This window comes from Arvicola amphibius, chromosome X (assembly GCF_903992535.2).
Source record: "Arvicola amphibius chromosome X, mArvAmp1.2, whole genome shotgun sequence".
In the NCBI taxonomy this organism is placed as follows: Eukaryota; Metazoa; Chordata; class Mammalia; order Rodentia; family Cricetidae; genus Arvicola; species Arvicola amphibius.
The window spans coordinates 3,112,657-3,136,913 of record NC_052065.1 but is presented as its reverse complement, the minus strand read 5'-3'; the positions used below and the strand labels follow the sequence as shown (position 1 = coordinate 3,136,913).

The window sequence follows — 24,257 nt, the reverse complement described above, 5'->3', positions numbered from 1 at the left end:
AGTTCTTTGTTAAAATGATGCGTGTGACTTGTGATGAGCCACTAAGTTATGCTGAGAAATTAGCTACAACTAGGAAAGTAAGTAGTTTTAGACAGAGGAAGCCTATAGACATGTGACATATTATTTTGTGGTCTTGGGAGAGTTGTAATGTCCTGTTATTATATTAAGCTTCTCGTGTAGTTCGCAGGCTTCTGAAGGCAGAATTTGATCTGTCCTCTATGCTGGTCCCTGGCACAGCAAAACCCATTAGAGCTGTGTCCTGTGGCAATTTTAAAATCCTAAATCTTGAGTTGGAAGTTTCTGATGATATTTAATATTTCTTCTATCTAAAAAAAGATAAGGGAGACATACTATCTCACTTTATTTATTTCTTGAATGCAGTAATTTGGAAGAGATGAGAGAAGAAATGCCATTAGCCAGAGCAGTGTGGGAGGTCACTGGTTTTGTTTTGAGGCTTTGCTGGGATACAGCTAGTGGGTCAGGGCTGCCTGGGTCTTTTGTTGGCTCATCCAAAGGTAGACCTGGAAATCCAGATTCACATGTAAATGATTCATTTAGCAAATACTTGCAGGTGAAAGCAGCAGCAGAATGGGAGAAACTAGACCAAGATGGGAAAGAGCTGAGGGGAGGATGCAATTTCAGAAGTCAGTGTGGAAGCAGTCTGATCCTGTGAGCAACCTGCTAGTGTAAATTATACCTTTGAGCTCGTTCTGAACTGAAGTGAAGATGCTGGGCTCTCATGATCCCGCCACAGTCAGTCATTGGCTAAGAGTTGCCTGTAAGGAGGGAACGCTCCCAGTGCCATTGTCCTTGCATGTACTGGCTTTGTGGGAGCCTAGTCCATTTGGATGCTCACCTTCCTAGACCTGGATGGAGGGGGGAGGACCTTGGACTTCCCACAGGGCAGGGAACCTTGACTGCTCTTTGGACTGGAGAGGGAGGAGGATGGGGATGGGGGAGGGGGAGGGAAATGGGAGGAGGCGGAAATTTTTAATTAAAAATAAATAAATAAATAAATAAATAAATAAATAAATAAAAAAGGAGGGAGCACTCCAAATGACAGAAGGGAGATCAACAGCCCAGAATGAGCTGTGATTATACATGGGCCTTCAGATTTTCTGGTGCTGGCAATTAGAGAAGACAAGACTCTAGAAATGGCTGCAGGAACAAGACCAGAACTATGGTATTATCAATGGACATGTTAACGTGGAAGGGAAAAGAATTGTTCCGCTTCTAGACAAAGATCTACAGGTAACTAACGACTGCTGGGAGAAGGAGAATTAGCTTCTCAAAGTGAATAACCAGGGACATGGTGGGGAGGGCTTCACATAAAGCTGCAAATTGTCTCTAGAACAAGGGCTGGCAAGCTTTCTTCCAAAGGCCTAGCTCAAATATTTGAGACTTTGTGGGCCCCAGAGTTTTTGTTTTGGTGACTCAGCTCAGAAGCTGTAGCACAGATGCAGTTATAGATAATAGGTAAATGAATGAGTGTGGCTGTGTTCCAGCATGATTTCCGTTCTGAAAACAGGTAGAAGAGGCCTGAAATTGGTTCTTAGGCCACAGTTTGCCAGTTGTTGCTCTAGACTGGCACTCCCACTGATTTTCTCTTCATCTATTCCCTGCATGCTGCAAAACAAAGAAGGTCATCATCAGTACCTCTGTCTATCCAGCAGATGACTATGATGTGACGCGTCTTAAATTATTCTGGACCCCCTGCCTCTGATCTTTCTGGTGTTCTGGCCATCACTCACCGAGCTGCATGGATAATCATTCTGAGGCATGACTCATCTTTTTTCACTCCCCTTGGAAATATTTAACCCTCGCTTATCTGAAAAACCACCACCACCACAACAAAAAAGACTTGTTAGCTTGGCAGTGGGAGTTTCCATGAATAATCCATGAATTTCCTATCTACTTGTTTTTCATATTTAATGTACTGTAGGATCACTTTTTACATATTCATGAATTACACCATGATGTTTTGACATCGGTATACATTGTAAAATGGCTAATAGAAATTCATCGGCATATACAATACCTTATGTATTTATCACTTTGTGTGGTGAAAACATGAAAAATCTACACACTCAACTGACCCTGTGGATCAGTGTGGGCTTCTGAGCATTGCAGCCCGAGGTCACTACAGAGCTCTGCTTTACCACATGCTCCTTTATTCTTTCTGTGCTTCTTGTCTCTCTGTGTCTAGTTTATCTCAGTTACCACAATGATCCCCGATTTTATCACCCTGTTGTACCTGAATATTATCCCATTGTTGTATGTGTTTATGTACAGTACGCTTTATCTACACACATCAATCAGTAGGTCATCTTTGTTTCTTGGCTGCTGCACATAGTACTGCTATGATCATGGGAGTCCAGATGGCTCTTTGATATACTGATTTCACTTGGAGAGGGGAGGTACCTATTATCTGTGGCTTCACCCAGTAGAGGAATTGCTGGATATCACAGTAATACTGGTTTTAGTTTTTGAGCAGTCTGTTTTCCACAGTGGCAGGTAAGTATTCTTTAGTTCTTCAGATCCCTATCAACCCTTCATTATAATTGCCAGCTAACCACATGTGGGATAATATTTCATTGTGGTTTCAATTTGCATTTCCCTTATGATTAGTGATGTTGAAATATTCCCTTTTACATACATGCTGCACATGTATGTATGAGAAACAATGTTTTTAGGTTCTTTTTTGGGGGGGGTTGAGACAGGGTTTCTCTGTAGCTTTAGAGCCTGTCCTGGAACTTGCTCTGGAGACCAGGCTGGCCTCAAACTCACAGAGATCTGCCTGCCTCTGCCTCCCGAGTGCTGGGATTAAAGGCGTGCGCCACCACCACCCAGCTCAGGTTCTTTAAAGAACTTGTTTTCTTGCTATAGATTTTGAAAATGTATTTCAGATGTTTGCGTCTGTCAGCTATGCTCACAGTCTGTTGTTTTCTGTGCTACACTTGCTGCATTTGCAGCGCATTGAGGATGGGTGGTAAGTCTTTTGTTTTATCGTTTACAGTGACTTGCATATAGAAGACATTCAGTCAATGGAGTTTTCAGATGAAGTCTGAAGCCCCATATTCAGTGATTATTCATGATTTAAGTGAGGAAACTCTGACATCATATTTCTCATTTTTCTTTTTATAGGCAAGAGCTGTTTTGGCAAAAGTTGGCTATCCAGAATTTATAATGAATGATACTCATGTTAATGAAGACCTCAAGGCAGTAAGTGCTAAATTTACTGTATTTTTCTTGGCAGGTTTTACTGGCCTTGTGCCTATTAACTAACCCAAGTCCAAGCAATTAAACCTGGTGGTGCCAGAAAGAACCAACTTTTGATTAATTCCTTGGCTATATATGAGCCTGAGTTTGCCAGGCCTATCTCAAGATTTAGTGCAGATTCCAAATACAGGAAGTGTCAGAAAGCTGAGGGGACATCATAAAGCAAATGGAAATAATTCACCAAATTGAGTGTTTTACAATTAGTGGATGTGTTCTAATGGTGAATGCGTCACATTTGTTGTTAAATATTTTTTATTTTCTTCATCCATATTAAATGGATAGACATAAATCTGCCTGTTGAGAGTTAACTTCATTAAACTTTATGACTGGTTTGGCAAATTAAGTGCATATATGTATGATTCTATAATTGATCGTGCATTGGACTGTATATTGGCAGTAAGTTACTGATGAGGAATGGTAATAATTCTTTTTTATTCTAGTGTTTTGAGATCCATATTTTTCATTACAGCACCTTCTAATGATGACTACTGCTATTTCTGTTCCAATAAATAGTTCAGAAGACCTTTTCTCCTTCACAGAAAAGCCCTGCTTTCACAATTCACTGAAATTTCTTTTTTTTAATATATGTATTTTATGTGTATGGGTGTTTCGTCTGCATGTGTGTCTGGCCACGGAGACCAGAAGAGGGCATTGTATCCCCTAGAACTGGAGTTACAGATGGTTATGAGCTGCCCAATGTGGGTGTTGAGAATCAAAACCAGGTTGTCTAGAAGAGCAGCTTAGTGTTCTTTACCCCTGAGCCATCTCTCCAGCTCCAGCACTGGACTTCCTTTAAACAGTAGAAATGCTTTTCATAACTATGGCTCATAGGTCTAGTTCTTTGCTAAACCTGTGGTTTGGCATTTGGCCTATCTGTAAATAGTGCTAGCTTTGTGATTCAGTATCAGAATTTTATAAAACCCTTTACATGTGAGATAAAGCCTGAATTTAAAAGTCTCTTTATTTCAGTCATCAAGAAGGTGTTACTTGTGCTGATTCAGTTGAACACTTTCTACTCACATTTTCCCCTAGAAGTGATCTGATGCTTTTGAACAGGTTTGATATTAACTTTATGTTCAGATGCAAATAGCATTTATCATATCTCAGAGCTAGTGTGGAAGAAAGTCACCTCACATTCAGTTTGTATCCATTAGATGTCAACAGTTAAAATAGCTTTAAAAGAACGAGTATTTCATACCACCTATTGCATGTCAAAAATGAAAGTAAGTGTAGAAGTTTAAAAAATACTCACCCAGCTTAATTTGGGAAACATGGAAATAAATGCTTACTTCTCTTTTAAAAAAATCTTTGTAATATATAACTATTTGGAGAACTTTTGAAAGATCTCAGTGATTTGAGGATAATAGATGTCTTAGTTAGGGTTTCTGTTGCTGTGAAGAGACACCATGACCATGGCAACTCTTCTAAAGAAAGCATTTAATTGTGGTGGCTTGCTTACAGTTCAGATGCTCAGTCCATCATGGCGGGGAGCATGGCCACATACAGGCAGGCATGGTGCTGGAGAAATAGCTGAGTGTCTTATATCTTGCAGACACAGGAGACCTACTTGTTGTCACACTGAGACCTCAAAGCCTGCCCCACAGTGACACACTTCCTCCAACAAGACCACACCTACTCCAACAAGGCCACACCTTCTAATAATGCCACTTCCTTTGGGGACCATTTTCGTTCAAATCACCACAATAGAATGCATTGAAACAGCCTGATGCAATATTTTTGGTGTTCATGATCCTAAATTATTTTCTAGGTAATAAAAACATTGTACCTCCATGGGGGGGTGAGTCTTTCTACATTTGTCTTCAAAATATGGCCTCCCCCAAATTGATGATACTGCTCTGGAAGAAAATAGTTGTGCTAGCCTCTTACTTAACAGTTTATCTTCTATACTGTTTTAATGGTTCTGAACATTTTTTAAAACTTTATTTTCATTTTTATGTGCATTGGTGTCTATATGATGGTGTCAGATCCCCTAGAACTGGAGTTACAGTTGTGAGCTGCCATGTGGGTGCTGGGAATTGAACCCAGGTCCTCTGGAAGAACAGTCAGTGCTCTTAACCACTGAACCACCTCTTTAGTCTCAATTCTGAACATTTTATTATTATGATAATGAAATGTTGAAACACTTGGCACACAAATGTACACTATGTTGTTATCCCTGTCTTTCCTGATCCTATGAAGTCAATGAATTTATGAGGATCTTGGAGCAAAGGATGTGAAGAGTAAAAGAATTTAGGTGATCTTTTCAGTGCCACATAGACTATTGGATCCAGGGCTACAGTAGGGGATCAGAAAGCACTGGCTTTAGTCAAAGAAGGGTGTTATTCTCTAAAGCAGCGGGTGTCCCAAGCCGGACAGTAGCAGGTGGGAGACCACGGTGGGCCAGAGGCCTGGGGGGGTTGGTAGGTGACCCTAGGCCTTGGCGGGTCCCCTTGGCAGGTGGGAGACTGAGGCAGGTGAGAGATAAACAGAAATGCCATGCAGAGAGAGTTTGGGTATAGAGTTTATTTAGTGGGTTAGAGAAGGGAATGGGAAGAGGGAGAGGGAGAGAGAGAGGCAGCAGCCATCTCTTCAGAAGAGGGATGAGAAGCGAGAGAGAGCACTGGCTGGAGGAAGAGGCAGAAGATCCACTTGCCTCAGTGGAAGGAGGAGAGTGGGCAGGACTTGTCTCTTAAGAGGACAGGGTAACCAGGTGACAGGACAGATCATAACAAAGGGGATCTGATCAGGAAGCTGTGCTGGTAGAACAGAGGAGTCCATTTGGGAGACTTGGTGGGGGGTGTTTCTTGAGGGTGGAGAGACGGAATGTTGTCTAGAGGTTAACATCGTTTAACCTTGTACAGATTTTACTTATGTTCCCGTTGGCGATTTGGGTATTTCTTTAATGTATGTAATTTTTAAATTTAAATACATTGTGATCATACTCTTCCCCTCCCCTAAGTCTGTCCATACCATCTCCCTCCCATCCAACTTTTTAAAGTTCTTTCTCAAAAACAAACAAACAAACAAAAAAACAGGAACCCAATACACTCTAAAAACCAAGAAAACAATAAAACAGCACCCATAAAGAAAAGAAAAGGCCCAAACCAAAACTAAAAGCACAAAACTATAACCAAATAAAAGCACAGACACACAAAAAACTGTGGTGTCCATTGTATGTTGGTCAACTACTCTTGAGCATGGGATGTACCCTGAAGTGATTGATATACCCAGTGTCTCTCCATTAGAGAAACCTGCTCTCCCCGGTCCCAGCAGGTATAAATGACAGTTCTGTAGTTTACTCTTGTTGGTAAGTTTTCATTCATTCATTACTTCATTTTTTTAACCCCAGAAGTTTGTTTATCTATCTATCTATTTATTTATTTATTTAATCATTTATATTGAGATATATGTTTTTATTCCTTAATTTTTAAAAGATAAGACAAAACAAAACTATTACATCAGAGTTGGACAAGATAAATTAACAGAAGTAAAAGAACCCAAGAGAAGGCACAATTATGAGACCCACTCATCCACACACTCAGGAATCCAACAAAAACACTAAACTGGAAGCCTTAATATAAGCACACGGGGCCTGGTGCAGGTCTGTGTGGGCCCGGTGCCTGCTTCTTCAGTCTCTGTGAGTTCACAGGAGCTTGTTTGAAAGAGACCACCCCCAGAAGGAAGCCTGGCTTCCTCCCAGGCTCCAGATTAGGCACAGACCACAGCCTGTTTTCACAGTGAGATCCTTTATTAAGTGTGGAAGAAAAGTTAAAGTGACTGCTTTCTGACTCAGGCAGCAAAATAGCAGCAAATGACTTTGCAGGTGTAATTTTTAAGAGAAGAAGGGGCAGTCTCCGTTAGAATGGGCTGGGATGCAGTGGTAAAGGAAATTGGAGATGAGGAAGAAAAGGAAGGGGCATTTGTCCCAGAGGTACAAAGGACTACCTCTGGGTAGAGGAGACAGATGTGGCACACAGACAAATGGCAGTTTGTAAACTCCGTGTTAGGATGAGGTGTTTAATTTTAATTGGAAATGTTAATTAGGTGAGCCAAAGGGCCTTCTGATTGCTGGACATTGGTAGTCAGCCTCAGGAAGAAGAAGTGGCCAAATAAGGGAAGAGACTTTGGTGGCTAGCTTTAGGAATGTAGTCTAATGTGTTTTAGGAAGGTAGAGGGAATGGGAGAGAAGGGCAAAGCCTGCCAGAGCCATATGAGTGGGCTAGTACCCCTTCACTGATGATGTTGATTTAGAGGTCCTTGTTCTTTTGGTGCTCTTTGCCCCATCTTATATTCTTTCCGTCTCTTCTTTCATGGAGTTCCCTGAGCTTTGATGGGAGGGATCTGAGAAGATAAAATTGTATGAATTTAAAAGCACCTACGTAGCTCAATGTCTGACACATAGTAGGATCCCTATAAAAAGTAATGTTATAGGGGCTGGAAAGATGACTTGGTGGTTAAGAACACTGGCTGCTCTTTCAGAGGATTGGTTTCTAGTCTCTCTCCCACATGGTGGCTCACAAAATTCTGTAACTCAATTCCAAGAGATGTGACACGCTCTTCTGGATTCCTTTGGCATGAGCACATACATGGTGCACATACATACATGAAGGCCAAACACCCATATGCCTAATATTTTGAAAAGATATTTCTGTGGGTCAAAATGAGAACTGCTGCTACTAAGAATCCCATCTCTGGGGTACAAAGTACTCTAGAAGGAGATCCTGGTTACTTACCTGCATAATTCTGTGTGCTTGGTAAGTATCCTAAATCAGGATACGGGAGGGTAATGGTTATGAGCATGAACCCAGGAATGCTTAAAGTGAAATTCTCATGCTTTCTATTACTACTGTGGGACCCGTGGAAGATTATGTATCTTTCTCTGCCTCAATTTCATTATCTGCAAAATGAATGATTGTAATCTTTCCCATACAGGATTGTCATAAGGATCAAATAACATGTTCAAAGCCTGCACTGGCACATGAACACAAGCATAAGCATTAGCTATGATATCTTCAATTTGTACTTATGACAGTGGTGTTTTTTCTGGTCTGGAAAAGCCAAAGTCATGATGAATTAATGCATGCAGTATCCAGGTCCCTGAAATTGATTTAAAAGGCTATATAGATGGAACTGTCCCAAGCCATAATCCAATCAGGTAGCATCCAGAGCTTGCTTGAAATACTTAGTTGATCAGGTTTTGTTGGCAGTCTGCTGCTGTCCAAATTGAGAGTCCCAGACTTCAGGCTTCACAGAATGCAGTATCTTTTGTGAAAATAAAACAGATATCAAACAGGATACATTTCTCCAGGGGCTCAATTGCAGCCACCAGGTACCAAGCTTTTAAAGCACTTTTGTGAAGAAATGGTTTTCATCTGACTTATTGCCAGAACAGATTGAAATTATACCTAAGCATTTCAAACAGTTTAAAAAGTCAATGTGAAAAAAATCAAAATACACAAAGTAAAAACCCATTTGTATTCAGAAACTGATAGAGAAAAACGAAAAAAGCACAACCAGAAAAGATGCTAAGGCACGATGCGATTGTAAACCATGCCATGGAGGTTAATAGAAAAATGACTGAACTATCATGAGTACACAATGGTACTGTGTTTTCAATTTTAATAAACATGTAGATAAGGACTACTAGAGAGCCTATGAGCAGTTTACACTAGTGCGAGCTCTGTGTGTAAGAGGTTGTTGGAAATGAAAAGCAGCTTGCTCAGTTTGACCCACGTAAAGATATGATTCATCAGGCACAAAAGGGAAGAGAAGAGCGATTAGGAGATGGGTCAGATGGCAGTCAGGGAGAAAGGGTGTAAACTATAGTTGAGCTCGTATGGAGCTAAGAAGAAATGAAACGAATTGAGAGGCAAATGTAAAACAGAATCAGAGAATATTATTTCCCTCTGAGAATGACATGGTAAATTGAGATACTGTGCAATGCATTTCTGAGCAACTGTTTTCCTGTAGTCTTTGTTAAAAGCAGTAAGAAATGAACTACCATTAATTTGAAATGACATCATTAGGCAGGAAAGCCTGGTGGTTCGGCTACGAGGGGGAAGTGAGTGGCAATCAGGGTTCGAATTAGCTATATAAAGTATACATTCTACTTCATTGATGCTTAATGGAAATAGACTGGAAAGTTGGCTTTTACCAGTTTTGAAAAGAGCAAAAACTTACACTGGGTATTTCAGTCAGAGGAAATAGGTTTGGAGGTGGGGGAAAAAAGTTGAAGTAAACTGGAAATTAAGAACTGCAGGCTTTAGTCTGCTCTAGCTAGGGTATCTTCTCCTCTGTCTTGTCTAGTCTTGTCTTTTCTCACCTCTCCTCTCCTCTCCACTCTATTCCTCTTTTCTTCCTTCCCTTTCCCTCCCCTCTCCTCCCCTCCCCTCTCCTCCTCACCTTATCTCTCACATAGTAGAGTCCATCTGGAGTGTTCTACTGGCCAGAGCAGGCTGAGTACTGTTCTCTCACTCTAGCATAGAGGTAGGGCATGTGGTTATGGTGTGTTGATTGAGGCTCTTGGTCACCATTACATGGCTACTTGTGGGGAAATTCTATGGTATTTTATATGTGTGGATGGTTAAACATTTTGAGCGTACCCTGTATATATGTGTATAGATATGCAAATTCTCACTGTGTGTGTATGCGTGTGTGTACGACCTCTCATTCATCTAAGCACAGATCTCTTGTATATTGCTCTATTATTTAAATAAGGGAAAAATGGAAATTCAAATTGTGGATTTCATTAAGCATACAAAAATTTCTTTGGTTATCTAACATAAAATCTTACAGGTATTTGGGCATATCTCTGAGCATCCTTAAAAAAGATTTGAGTTAAATGGGAGTTCTCTACTGCTCTTGGCGTATGTAGTATCTTATAAACATAGCCTTACTTCTTCTACAAAGAAGCTCCTTGGCCTTGAGAGGGAGGGAGGGGAGGTATGGGTGGTGGGGAGGGGAGGGAAGGGGAAGAAGGAAGGGAGGGAAGGGGGAGGAGATGGAAATTTTTAAATTTAAAAAAATAAACCATGAAAAAAAAAACAAAGAAGCTGAACACATTTCCTTGTTATATCTGCTTTGTACATCCTTTACCTAAGTTGAGTAGAGGAGAGGAAGGCAGTGATAACTTTATTCTTCCATTTAATCTGTGGCAATTGGTACTTTAGGGTAACATCTCCAAGAAAAGAAATCTAGGATCCATGAATTTTGTAATCCGAGCAGCTCTTCCAACAAAATGACATGAGAACCCAAACTATCTCCACAAAGGTCACTCAATTGAAAGGTCAAAATGGAATTTATTGAAAGTCATTATCAACTTGACCTAGATTTCTTTTAGTAATTGAAAGGACAAGAGGTGTTTGACCCAATCTGTCCCTTGTAGAGCTTTAAAAATTGTTAGAGTATATGTGCACATTCATTTTTGCTTCCGTCGGTACAAGAAACAAAACTTTCCCAATTGTTGCTGGGCTTCAAGTTTTTCTCATAAATATGGTTTTTGAAAGATATTAAATTATCAAAGTATCAGAGGGCAGAACATTTTGGAGACAGAGGAAAGGAACAAAAAGCACCCACAATATTGGTACTTCATCATAATACTTCTGTTGGAGATGTTGTTTCTTCCCATTTCTCTACAGCTGTCATTCATGTCAGCACAGAAGTTTTTACTTTCCTTAACAGTTAACCTTCTGTGTTGTCATTATCTCCCATAAATGTTTATGAACGCTGTTTTAGCAGCTATATAGTATTGTACCAAGAAAGGTCTATTAGGACTCGGTTATTACCTCCAAACAAGTACCAGTTCTTACCTTCTCCTCTTTGTTGCGCTCTCTCTCTCTCTCTCTCTCTCTCTCTCTCTCTCTCTCTCTCTCTCTCTCTCTCTCTCTCTCTCTCTCTCTCTTCTTTGGGTTTTCCTATTAGGGCCAAAGAATGTGACACTAAATGAGAAGCCAAATTCTTTAGACTGTGTAGCCTTGTCTTATTCTACACTCTCTAGTTTATGCCCATTGGGTGACAATTCTAATGATGGTCCACTATCTACACTCAAACACTTGTTTCAAAGGAAAAAAAAGAACACAAGATGTGTTCTTATGAATTATATATCATATATATTTTATGTTTATGAAAATAACTCCATTACTTGTGGTTCTATTAAATTAGTGGAGTAGATCAATTGAGCCTGTTTAAGAAGTGATAGATATTCTCAGTTTAGGAACTGAAACAGTACAAAATTATTATTTTAAAGGTAGACAAGTTAAGGTAGACAAGTTATGGTGGTGAATTGTCACCTTGAGTTTTGCTCCACTTGATCATTTGCTCCTTTTCATGGGTATAGTTGCTTTGTTTACTATATGTTTAGACTTGAACCCTTCTTTTCATTTCTGCGGGAGGTCTCACTATATAAATTATGTAGGCTTATAAGTCCCAATCCTCCTATTGGAATGCTGTGATTACAGGTGTGTGCAGCTCACTCAGTTTGCCATCTTCTTCAGGAAGTTAGGGAATAGTTTTCTCTCTCAAGTCTCTGAACTAATTTAGATGTCAACCTTTGGCTTTGTATATATAACTGAAAAATACTGACGTTAGCAAGCTCATCTAATAGAAAAAAAACTGACTCCATTGATATGACAAAATAGATAATATTTGTTAGGGATATTCCTTTGCAGAATTTCTTAGTATTCTGAAATAAAGAACATATCTGAATTTTCTACTAGTTGTAATAGTTATAATCATATTATGATATGTTTATAAAAGATACGTCCTGTTGGCCCAGATATATCCTTATGGCCCAGAAATGCCTTAGGATTGTTAGCTAAAATTAATTTCTAAAACATGCTTTCTAATCTAGTTTTAGGCTAAAAGAAAGTTTATCTTACAATAGAACCAATTCTAGTGTTTCTATTATGAAACATCTCTAACATTGGTACAGTATGTAAAATATGCTAAGGATTAATCTTCAACAGATATTACCAAACATACTTTATACATGTATACACATATCTTACTTTATTATTGTTTTAGAGAGATGGGAATAGTCCTATTGTGTTGCCCTGGTTGGCCTCATAGTTCTAGGCTCAAGTAATCCTTTGGCTTTAGCATTCTAGGTACATGCCTGACAGGTGTGTTTCACTGTCTGGCATACACACAAATGTTCAATCAAAAATAGGTGCATTTTAAATTCCCTGTATAATGTTTTCTGATTTATTTTCCTTTTTTCATGTATAGCTCCTTCAAAATATAAACATTGTCTTGAATTTAGTTTTATTTATACAAGTTTTTGCTGCATAAGTGTGTGCATAAACAATATGTAATATTATTTTGTATATTATGCACCTGATTTTAGACAAAAGACTGAGAAGTGTCTTTAGTATACATTTTTAATTTAATTTTTTACATGAAATACATTTCAATAATGATACAATATATTTCAATTCCCTATCTCCTCCCACAACCTTCCCACCTCCTGGTATTTTCCCATGAAAACCTTAAATTCTCTCATACGTATGACTTGCATTATTCACCTTGGTTTTGAGACGATTTCACATTCATGCACACAGAACATTCATTTAGCCTTCTGTATTGCTTCCAATTATGCAACCATGCTGTGCTTTCTTTATCAACCCTGTCTCCCCTGCCTAAGTAGTTTTAAGAAGGGACAATTTAAAGCCACTGCCTTCAATTTTTTTTGGCTAAGCAGAATGACACTGTTGTCATTAATCCATATTTTCATTCCCATTGTTCTCAGTGTGTTTTATCCTTGGCTTAATAGTTTTGCCTCTCCCTCTGAGAATAGAATATTGTTAACATGATTCATTAAGATTTATTTATTCTAAGACACAAGGTTTGGGATCAGCTAAATGTGACTAGATATTGGCCAACAACCATTTTCACTATTAAAGTGCTAACCATCATATTGAATATGTACATTTATGTTTATAATCCAATGCTTGTGAGTTTCATACATGATCACTGGCTGCATTTTTCTCTTGCTTTAGAAAAGACTATGGTTTCGATTCAGCAGTCAAGAGCATTTGCTGTTCTTGCAGATGACCTGGGTTTGGTTCCCAGTGCCCACATTGGGTGAATCATAACTACCTGTAACTCCAGTCCCAAGGGATCTGAAGCCCTCTGCTGCCTTTGTGGGACCTGTGTACATGTGGTACACACATACACCTACACACTCCCTGGCACACACAATACATACAAAAAGTAATAGAGAATATGGTTTAATGTTATCAAAAGACTAATAGCTACTAAGAAATTACATTTGGGTTTTAAATTCAGTTAAGTTTTTTTTAAAAATTGAGTAACTTTAGAATGTTTTGCTTTTCAGTCTTTTTAAAGAATTGGAATTGTGCTGGCATTTAGTCAGCATTGTGTCTAGTTAAAGATGAGGCTCCCAGCTGATGACCACACAATATACATATGGGCAACAGTTATGGAACTTAGTGGGTTAAAAAAAGAATAAATGAAGTTGGGAGGAAGATGGAAAACATGTCAAAGTGATTGAGTGAACTCAAGGGAGGAAGTAGTAGATGGATATGACCCAGGTACATTACATAAATTATAAAATTTTTTGAAAAAAAAATATACATTTGCACTTCAATGTTCTTTTGTGGAATTCAGCCTTCTCCTAATGTTCTTAGCACTGCACAATAGGTAGTCAGTAGAAGGACAGCGTATTAGGAAAAGGGTCTAGAGAGGATCATGTTAAGGATTTGGAAAGCCAAACCTGACATGCTTTCTCTTATTGAAATGTGGGAAGAAAAAACATAGAAGGAAAAGTGGGGAGGGGAGAGAAAAAAGTATTGGTAGTAGGATGAGAAAATATTATCAAAATACCTTATATACGTGTAAGATAATGTCAGTGAATCCTTCTCTTTTGTGCAATTATAATAGTCCAGTAAAAAAATAATGAGTACTTTAAAAAAAAGAATTTACTCTTGGTTGTTTACTTACTCACATATTTTTCTTATTAATGGAGTTACATATCTCTTTTACATTTCAACTTCTTATGCCAGTAAGAGATTTCAGAAGCGAAGTTTTCAAGATCACTACAAACTCTTGCTTTTCCTATAATACAAGCATCACTATAATACGTGGGTGAAGAAGTAGCACCAGCTTCGGATGCAATGCGGTAGAACTGAAATTGTTTATTACTCGCTTTCCAGAAAAAAGGACTAGATAACCCATTATCTTAGCAGACAATATTGTTGTGAGTCCTTAATTTCCTGTAATTCCATGCAGTCTATAATCTGTGATTTGCCTCTGTAATTTTGGTTTTTAGCAATTAGAGCCTTTTTTCATGTTAATAGATAAATCTTGTTAATAATTAAATTATTTAGGTGACTCCATTGTACTCAGGGTGGAAAATAGGTCTGTGAATTACTTCCATTTTTCCTTTATGAACAAATGCCAATTACTGTAAATTGGATTTTAGCATTTGACTAAATCATCATCTATAAGCTAAATGAGGTTTCAGATGAATACCCAGAATGTGATTAGAAGAATCTCATGTGACAAATAAATAAAGCACACATTTTAGAAAGGATCAAGAACTCGTGAGCCAAGAAATTTCAGTTCTAAGATGATATGTTTAGCAAAGGGTAAAGTGAGCTTTTCAATTATAAAGTAAACAGAACACAGTAAACAGCTGAAGCTTCTCTTGTTTTCTTCCCTGTGATCCGGAAATGACCATATTGATTTTTGAGCTTTTTATGTTAAAAGAAAATTACTGAGATTAAATTTCATGGCTTTGTGAGCCCTGAGTTATGGCTGAGTGATGTTCTGAGGGCCCTAGCTTCTCTTCTCATTGCTCCTTGGTGGGCTGAAGTCTATTTTTAAATCGTCTCTTATCTGCATTTTGAACAATAATGATGTGGTTTGTTTTATGCAGATGAAATTTTCAGAATCGGACTACTTTGGCAATGTGCTGCAAACCCGCAAATATTTAGCACAGTCTGATTTCTTCTGGCTAAGAAAACCTGTTCCCAAAACAGAGTGAGTATTTCAAAAAAGTGAAATCGATAAATACATTGGTGGGAAGTGGAATCTCTTTAGATTAAACTCTGTAATTCTCCTCAACTCAGAGTAGCCAACTTGACAGTTATTTTGTTTTAGCAAAATCTGTGTCATGGATTTCCAGCTCTCTTTTCTAATATTACGTGGTACAGATCTTTTGTCTATAACAGACCTCCTGGTCTCAGCACCAACACCTCATTAGGAGGCAAACACTGAAGCTATTTCTAGCTATAGTTATAAATACATATATAGATAATATTTCTACATACGTTTCTCTGCATTTTCATATGCAGGCGGAAACGTTTGAAGAGATTGAAGAACAAACACTTTAGTATGATTAGATATGTAGAAGAGTTTGTATAATTAAGAAGCAACTAGAATAGTGGTTTTCAAGCTGTGGGTCACAACCCCCAGGGGTCTAATTACTCTTTCACATGGGTCACCTAAGACTATCAGAAAACACAGATATTTATGTTATGATTAATAATAGTAGCAAAATTACAGTTATGAAGTAGCAAGGAATCGAGTTATGGCTGGGGGTTACTGTATTATAGGGTTGCAACAATACGAAGGTTGAGAAACTGAACAAAAAGACGCTCACTCACTGAGGTAGTCCATGTCAGAGAACTGAAAACTATCATTTTGATCCAGTAACAGTTATGAATTATTTATCTTTTTCCTATCAGCAGATAAGAAAATATCCTTACAAACTTTTCAACCCATGTTAAGCTAGCCACTGCATCTTCCTTTAGGAAAGAAAGCATTGTTGATCTTAATAGTGTTGATGATGGTGAAAGCAGCTGACAATTGCTGTGCATTTACATTATTATAAGAGGTGCTTTTAAATTTGTGTGTGTATTTGCATGGTATGTGTGCGTGTGTATTGCATGTGTGTATGTGTGTGTGTGTGTGTGTGTGTAGCATTTGTGCTTATGCATGTTCCCAAGGAGACCAGAGAAGGATATCAGAGAGCTTCCTCTACCATTACCTACCTTAGTTTTTTTTCATGGTTTATTATTTTTTATTTAAAAATTTCCATCTCCTCCCCTCCTCCTCCCCCTTCCCTCCCCTCCCATCTACCCATACCCCCCCTCCCTCTCCAGGCCAAGGAGCCATCAGGGTTCCCTACTCTATGTTAAGTCCAAGATCCTCCCAACTCCCCCCACCTTAGTTTTTAAGACATATCTTTCATTGAATTTACCACTATTTCTTTTTCAGCTAGGCTGCCTAGCCGGTAAGCTTCTGGGATCCACCTGTTTGCTCCTCCCCAATGGTGGGTTGCTGGCATGTGTAGCCTGACTTTCATGCTGGTGCTAGGGATCTGAATTCGGGTCATGCATCTTTAATAAGAAGTGCTCTTATCCATTGACCATCTCCCCAGTATATGTTTTACAATTCTTAACTGATTTCATCATGCCAGTTCTGGGTGGTATAGATACTATATCCTTATTTTACAAAACTTTTGCTATAGTTCACTTTTTCAATGCTTTAAAAATGTTTTTTAGATCAGATAATTTCTATTTTTATGCTCTCAACTGTAGTTTATTTTAAAAATCATTTTCAATTTCTGTTATTTATTTGTAGTTATTGTTACCATCTTACTGTTTCTTTGAATATAGCTTGATTCTTTGAGCCACATTATAATGGCTACTTTCAAATCCATTCTAAATCTATTATCTGGATTAACTCAGAGTAATTTTCTAATGATTCATCCTCTTCCCATTTTTCTTTACTGTAGCATATTTTTGTTGTTGTTGAAAAAGGAAATTTTAGATAATATAATGTATCAAGTTTGGATGATAATTTACTTTTCTGAGATTTTTCCTGTATATTTGCTGTAGACACTGCGGAATGTGTCTCTCTGGACATATGTGACTGTAGATTCCTGTGTCCATGTTTCAGCCCTTTATTTTATTTTATTTTTTAGATTCACTTATTGGTGATTATCCCAATGTATACAAGTTCATGTGCAGACAAGAGGCTGGGCAGACCTAGTGCTCTGGCCTTTGAGTAGTTCAAGTGCCTTCAAAGTTAGGCGCGTCTCCAGTTTCCTTGGGGTTTGCTTTCCAATGGACTTTCTGTGGTCTCCCGCGCACCAGACCTAGTACTGGTATCATCATTGTTCATTTCCCAGTTTCAGGATCTCCTCTTTTAAATTTCTGACTGGATTTTCCTTTTTTTTTTTTTTTTTGCCACATTTTAGCTGAGAGAGCTGCGTTTTCAGCTGGCCCTTTCTTGGAGAAAGTGAATTTCCTATTGCACCGGGAGGGAGGGTCAGGAGCAGTCCCACCTAACTCTGCTCTATTTATTCCCCAGTTCTAGCAGTCTCTTCAGATTGAATGCTTTTCAGTTTATTGCTCATTTTTGGCCAATTGTCAGAGATCTAAATTGGATGCTTGTTGACTATTGTGTCCAGTTTTTTTTCCGGATTCCTTTGGAAAGGAATTTTCAGCTTTATTTGTGCTATCATCCCCCAAAATCTGAATCGGTGGACTAGCTTTTAAAATTTGTCAATAATCTAGTTTCCATGATGTCAGTAAAATTCTTTATACCATCTTGGACTCTTTGTTACTAACCTGTTCAACACCTTTCTTCTGCCTTCCAGAAACACTAGACCCTTGTATCCTTTCTTCCTTAAAGCTGTGGATAGCACCATCTCCTTTTGATGTTCTTATATGACCAGTCTTGACTCTGTTTGTCAGACTTCCATGGAGCACACATGTACAATTGTTTTTTCAGTTGTTAACTTTAAGGAAGAAGCCTAAAGCTTAACCAGTCTTTATGTATTCCTGACTTTAGTCAAAAGTACAAAGGAAAATGACAGCTGGTTTTACAACTCCTTGCTAATGGCAGATGATAATCTATAACCAACTACTCCACTGTCCTTGGCTCTCAGCTCTTCTCATACTAATTTTCAGCTTGTCTATTCCATTCCATTCTCAATCTAAATTATTTATAAGCATTCTACATTTAAGGCTGTAAAATCTGATGACTCAAAGCTGATTACTTCAGCAAAGAATTTTTAATATCTATATGACCATCTTCATGTAGTAGCATAGTCATAGGTCTAGGCAAGTCATCCTGACCTTTTAAATCTAATTAATAACTGTTCAAACTTTTTTAAAAATTATTTTTTATATTTGAAATTTTAATATAATTACATCATTTTCCCACTCCAAGCCCTACCATATTCCTGCCCTTGTTCTCTTTAAAATTCCTGCTCTCTTTTCTCATGAATTGTTGTTACATACATACATGTATATAAATATACATCTATATTCTTGAATATAACCCACTCATGTTGTATATTACTTGTATGGATGTTTTCAGGGCTGACCATTTGGTATTGAATAACCAATTAGTGTGCTCTCCTCTGGGAAAGTCTTATTTCTGCCTGAAACTGTTAACATTCCTTAGCTGCCTATAGTTATTTGTGCAGGTTGAGGTCTCATGGTCTTTTCCCCTTTCCCCTTGGCATGTTTGGTGTTGTCCTGCTTCAGGCCATGTTCAGGTCATGTTTCGGCAGTCGCGTTGATGAGATTTTAGCTTCTGATATTACTAGGAGGCACAATCTTACAGCAAACTACCAAATCCCCTTGTTCCCATAATCTTTCTGTCCCCTCTTCTGCAGTGGTCCCTGAGCTTCGGGTGTAGGAAGCATGTCAGAGATGTGTACATTGTGATTGGGCTCCACAACTCTGTATTTTGATTCGTTCTGGTTTTCTGTAGTGTTCTCCATCCTTTACAAAGTTTTCTTGATGAAGAAGGGATAACGACTATACTTTTTTGATGTATGATACCAATTAGTTCTGAAGTTTCTCTATTTTTTCTTCAGATGACCTACCTATTGTTCAAATTAGGGTGTTGAAATCACCTACTATTAATGGATTGATGTTTATTTATGTCTTTAATTCCAGTAGTAGATAATTTTAATGAAATTGTACACCCCTGAGTTTGGTACATATATATGTAGGATAGCAATGTTTTCTTGGTTAACTGTTTCCCTTAGAATAAACTGTCTTTTAAAAAAAATCTCCTTTAATTACTTTTAGTTTGAAGTCTTTTTGACAGATATTAAGATAATGATGTCTTATTGCTTCCTGGTTCCATTTGATTAGAGTATTTTTGTTCATCTTTTTAAAATTAAGGTGTGTTGCTTGTAGACAGTAAGTAGATGGATTTTGTTTCTTTATCCATTCAGTCAGTCTCTGTCTTTTAATTGCAGAATGGAGGCCATTGATATTTAAAGTTATTATTGAAATACGTGTTAATTGCAGTCATTATATTGTTGATTTTTGATATTCTCTGTATTCTCAGCTGGTTGGCAGAGAGTACAATTCTGTCTTTTGTTTTGTTTTGTTTTTCGAGACAGGGTTTCTCTGCAGCTTTTTTAGAGCCTGTCCTGGAACTAGCTCTTGTAGACCAGGCTGGCCTCGAACTCACAGAGATCCGCCTGCCTCTGCCTCCCGAGTGCTGGGATTAAAGGCATGCGCCACCACCGCCCGGCAAATGATGGGTATCTTCATCCATAGCTTCCCACCCTGTCTCCCATCTATCCATCTATCTATCTATCTGTCTGTCTGTCTGTCTGTCTGTCTGTCTGTCTGTCTGTCTATTTCTCTATCTATCTTGTGACAGAGTATTTTACTGAACCTGGGGCTCATTGATGCAGCTAGAACAGCTGGATAGCATGCCCAGATATCCTCCTATCTCCACACTGCTGGGATTGTAGATGTGTTCCACCATGTCTGGCTTTTTACATGGATATTGGAAATCCATGTAAATATACATACTTACAAAGCAAGCACTTTGCTAGCTGAGCCATCTCAATATTGGAGATGCTGCCAGCTTTATTTTTCAATTTCAAAATGTTATTTGGTCATGTAGCCAGGTTTAGGTTGCCAGTAGAGAAATTCCTAAATGGGCCATCTTTAATATTATTCTAAAATACTGATGAGCTGTCAGATTAAATGGTCTTAACTATTATTTTTTAATGTTTTTTATTCATTTTACATACCAACCATAGTTCCTCTTCCCTCCCTCCCTTCCTCCTACTACCCCTACTTCCCCTCACCCCTATCTCCTCTTCAGAGAGGGTAAAGCCTCCTATGTGGAGTCAGCTAGGTCTTAATAAATCTTAACAATATTTTACTCATACCTTGGGAAAATTCTTGGTAACATTAATTTGTATAGTTCCACCCACATTCTTGTCAATGAAAATAAATGCCACGAATTTCCCTATATTCATGAGGCATTGATTCTCGGACATCTGGAAGATACCAAAATGTGAGGATGCTTAAGTGTTTTATACAAAACGGTGCAGTCTGTGCATGTAACCTGTACATCTATTTATGTAAGTTGAATCATCTTTATGTAAAATACATAATTGTCTTAAATGCATTTCTTTCTATTGCTGTACTAAAACACTATGACCAAGGCTACTTTTGGGCACAGAGGGATAAGAGTCCACCGTGACAGGGCAGCCTGGCCACAAGTAGCAGGTTTATTTGCTGAAGCAGAGATGAGAGTTCACATCTTTAGCAAATGGAAAGCAGAGAGAGCTAACTTGAAATGGTATGAGTCTTATGAAACCTCAAAGCTGGCCCCTAATGATATACTTCCTCCAGCAAGATCACACCTCCTATCCTCCCCAAATAGCCATCAACTGAAGACTGTGTATTCAAATACCTGAGACTTATGGCAGGGCAACTCATTCAAATCATCACACTAACACACTGTAAACTGTTGGTACACTTTATAATTTAGGGAATAATAGGAAAAAATGTGTGTGTGTGTGTGTGTGTGTGTGTGTGTGTGTGTCAAGTACAGCTGCATTTTCCCCAACCCTGTAGACACACACACAGTGCTCTCTGTTCTGCTTCACAAAGGTAGTAACTTGATCAATGTTTGGGAATCATTATTTAAGAATAAATAGCAGAGTAATACTTGTAATTCTTACTTTATCAGAGTATATGTCTATTTCAGAGAAAAGAATGTTAAGAAGTTTAAGGTCCTGTTTCCATGGCTGTCAATTTTTCTTTTAAAGGAAATGTCTGCTGGTCCATTTCAAACATTGCAGGGAATTTTAGCTTTGTGAAACCCATGAACTTTAATTGACATCTTTTAGTTCTGAAAATTCATGAGTTAATCGAGTGAGAAGGATGTTGGAGTAGCTCCTCTGTACTGGTTTACTTTGAACAGCACATCACGATTCTTGTTCCAAAAAGCCCTGAAATAACATTTTGCTTCTTTGTGGGGCTGGGAGATAAATACCCTTTATCATCTTTTTTTCTCATGGAATCCATTTTAGCTGCACTAATATGCATTAAGAAGTTTCTAAGGCAATGGGAAATGTCAGCAAGAATGAAATTAATTGGGCGGTCATCCCTGAAGGCACATATTTAGGGATTGGTTCTCAGAATTGTCACTTCATCAGTTTGCTTAAAAAATAGAGGATTTACTTTACTGATTTGCTTGAGTCAAAAGTAATTTCTTTCCCTCAGGATCCTCTTCTTTGACAAATGATTCTAAGCCAGCTCCCTTATTAACTCCCTCTCATTCTACTGTGACAAAACATGTCTTTGTTCTTGTCTCAAATTCTTGAAAAAACACTTTGCAAAAACCACATTAAACATCTACACAAATTACAATCTTGTCCTGAAATTTTGTTTTCAAAAGCATTCTGTATAACACTGAACGGGAGTAATATCACCTGTAGGATATTGGTTGGAATGTACCATATATCCAGCGATTTTCTTTGTCACTTCATACTCCCTAACTACCTTTAAGAGTTGATTAATGAAATGTGAAATCTTAGCCTGATATTTACTTATCTGAGGTGCTCAAAGGAAACCAGAGTATCAGTGTGTTCTACTCAGATGATCACAGTTTGGTATTATATGCCTTTTACCCGTGTCTCTGTCCCAGATGTTTTGAGATTTGAAGTTTCTATTAGATTTCTCTCCTCTACATTATCTATTAGGTTCTTCACAAATACAGACTGCAGGCGTACCCCAAAGACAGTAAGAAGAATCTAGGGCTGATATTTTTGCTTCTTAAAATGGATGTATATTTAACAACAGATTTAATGACCTTCTGCTCAGAACATGCCATTTGGACAATGGTCTTAGCTCATAAATCATCCTAGGAGATAAGCACTACAAACTGGAAGGCCTTCAGGGCCATGCCAGTTAAGAGATAGCCAACTTTGACAAGTGTGATCAATTAAAACAATTAGTGTTTATATGCTTGGCTTTAAGGAATTCTAACTTAATAATTTTTAAGATCCATCATATTGGCAAAAAAAACTGGGAAAAATTCAGCCTGTTGGGTAGGACTTAATCTGTGGAGAGTCAACTTTTCCACATTCAACTTATTTGTGGTTGTATAACTGCCCCCTGCCCCGGTGCCCCAATTAGGTGCTCATAGCAATACTAATCATTTGACTTTTGCATATTCTGATTCTAGGTGTGGTCTTTAGGCTTAGCTTTGCAGCTATTGCTCATAGTCTTTAATGTAGTCATAGTAAGATAGTTACTGGGTTCCCTTTCTTACATTCCCACTCATTGGTGCTTATTGGCTAGAACACCTATGAATAACCCCTTTGTGTGTAAAATGTCTTAACAGAATGTTAGTTGATGAACAATGTTGAATAGCCAGTTTCTTGAGAGATGGGAGAGAAATAAGAAGAGGCTGTTCTTGTGTGCATCAGTGTATTGCCCTTGGAAGTCACCAAGTACCATTTAATTTCTATTTTATATAAAATATTACTCTATTAGTTTATTGATTTATTTATTCAAATTATTTATTTATCTATCGGAGATAGGGTCTCATGTCGTAGGCTGAGATCAAACTTTATATGTAGCTGAGGATTATCCACCTTCTGAGCACTTAGGTTATAAGTGCATGCCATCACAGTCAGTCTGTGCAGTGCTGGGAATGGTACTGAGCGCTCCCTGAATGCTAGGCAAGCACTCTATGTGCTCCTTTCAAGCTCCATCACATCTTATTCTTTAGGAGAGAGTCAGCAAGACCAATCTATAATAAAGAGGAAGGGAATTTGGATTCCATATCTTAATGGAAGAACAAACTATTTTGTAAACAGATATTGAAAGTTTGCATCGGAGAATAGTAAAACTAAATATATCACAAACCTGGATATAATAAAGGAGATGTACAAAATGTTTCACAGCTGGATTGGCATGGTCCCTGAATAAACAGAAGAAATAAAAGCATCAACAACTGATAAGACCTGCTGGTGCAGATACTTAATATCAGCTCCAGGGACAATTGAGGCTCCAAATGGTTCAAAGAATCAATAACAACGCAGAGGGTTGGATAGGGGTCAGCAATGAGAAGGTCATATGTGTTAGGTAGGATATTTTATCAATTCTTGCTGAAGCTTTAGAAGTCTCTCTGAAATGGCCCCCAGACAGTGGTTGTTTGTTTCTTTGTGTGTGTGTGTGTGTGTGTGTGTGTGTGTGCATTTGTCTATCAGCAGTTAGGAACAGGTCAATGTATGGTTCTCACGCTAATGATTTGAATGTTTACTTTTATGTGAACATGCAGAGTGAGAAATGAGGGGAAGAGAAGGGGGACTCTGTAGGAACATACACTATTGCAATTATCACATGTATATATTATGGCTGAATCCACTTCCTGTAGTTGCAGGCCTGAAGGTCTGAATTCTTAGAATATGACCTCTTCTTCTAAGAGCCAGTAGCAGTGTGTGAAATTCTTCTCACCCTTCCCATCTGCCTGATTTCCTGTATGCAAGTCTCTTTTCTGACCTCCAATCCTCTGTTGAATCTATTTGATTCTAGCAGGAAAAGGTTGCCTGCTCTTGAGGGCTGATGGAATTATATAAACCTACCTGGATAATCCAGGTAAAATAATCCCTATTTTCAGATCCTTAACCTTAATTACATCAGCAAAGTTCTTTTTGCTGTGCAATGGCA

At 38.2% G+C, this 24,257-nt stretch overlaps 1 protein-coding gene across 1 annotated transcript in view; it reads left to right on the top strand.

Moving 5' to 3' along the window:
- Positions 1–24,257, top strand: part of Phex (phosphate regulating endopeptidase homolog X-linked) — a 200,839-nt gene that overhangs the window by 125,646 nt on the left and 50,936 nt on the right. Inside the window, exons 13-14 of the mRNA XM_038317022.1 lie at positions 3,145–3,222; positions 15,176–15,279. Coding sequence (XP_038172950.1) covers positions 3,145–3,222; positions 15,176–15,279 — 182 coding nt within the window. The remainder of the gene's footprint in view (positions 1–3,144; positions 3,223–15,175; positions 15,280–24,257) is intronic.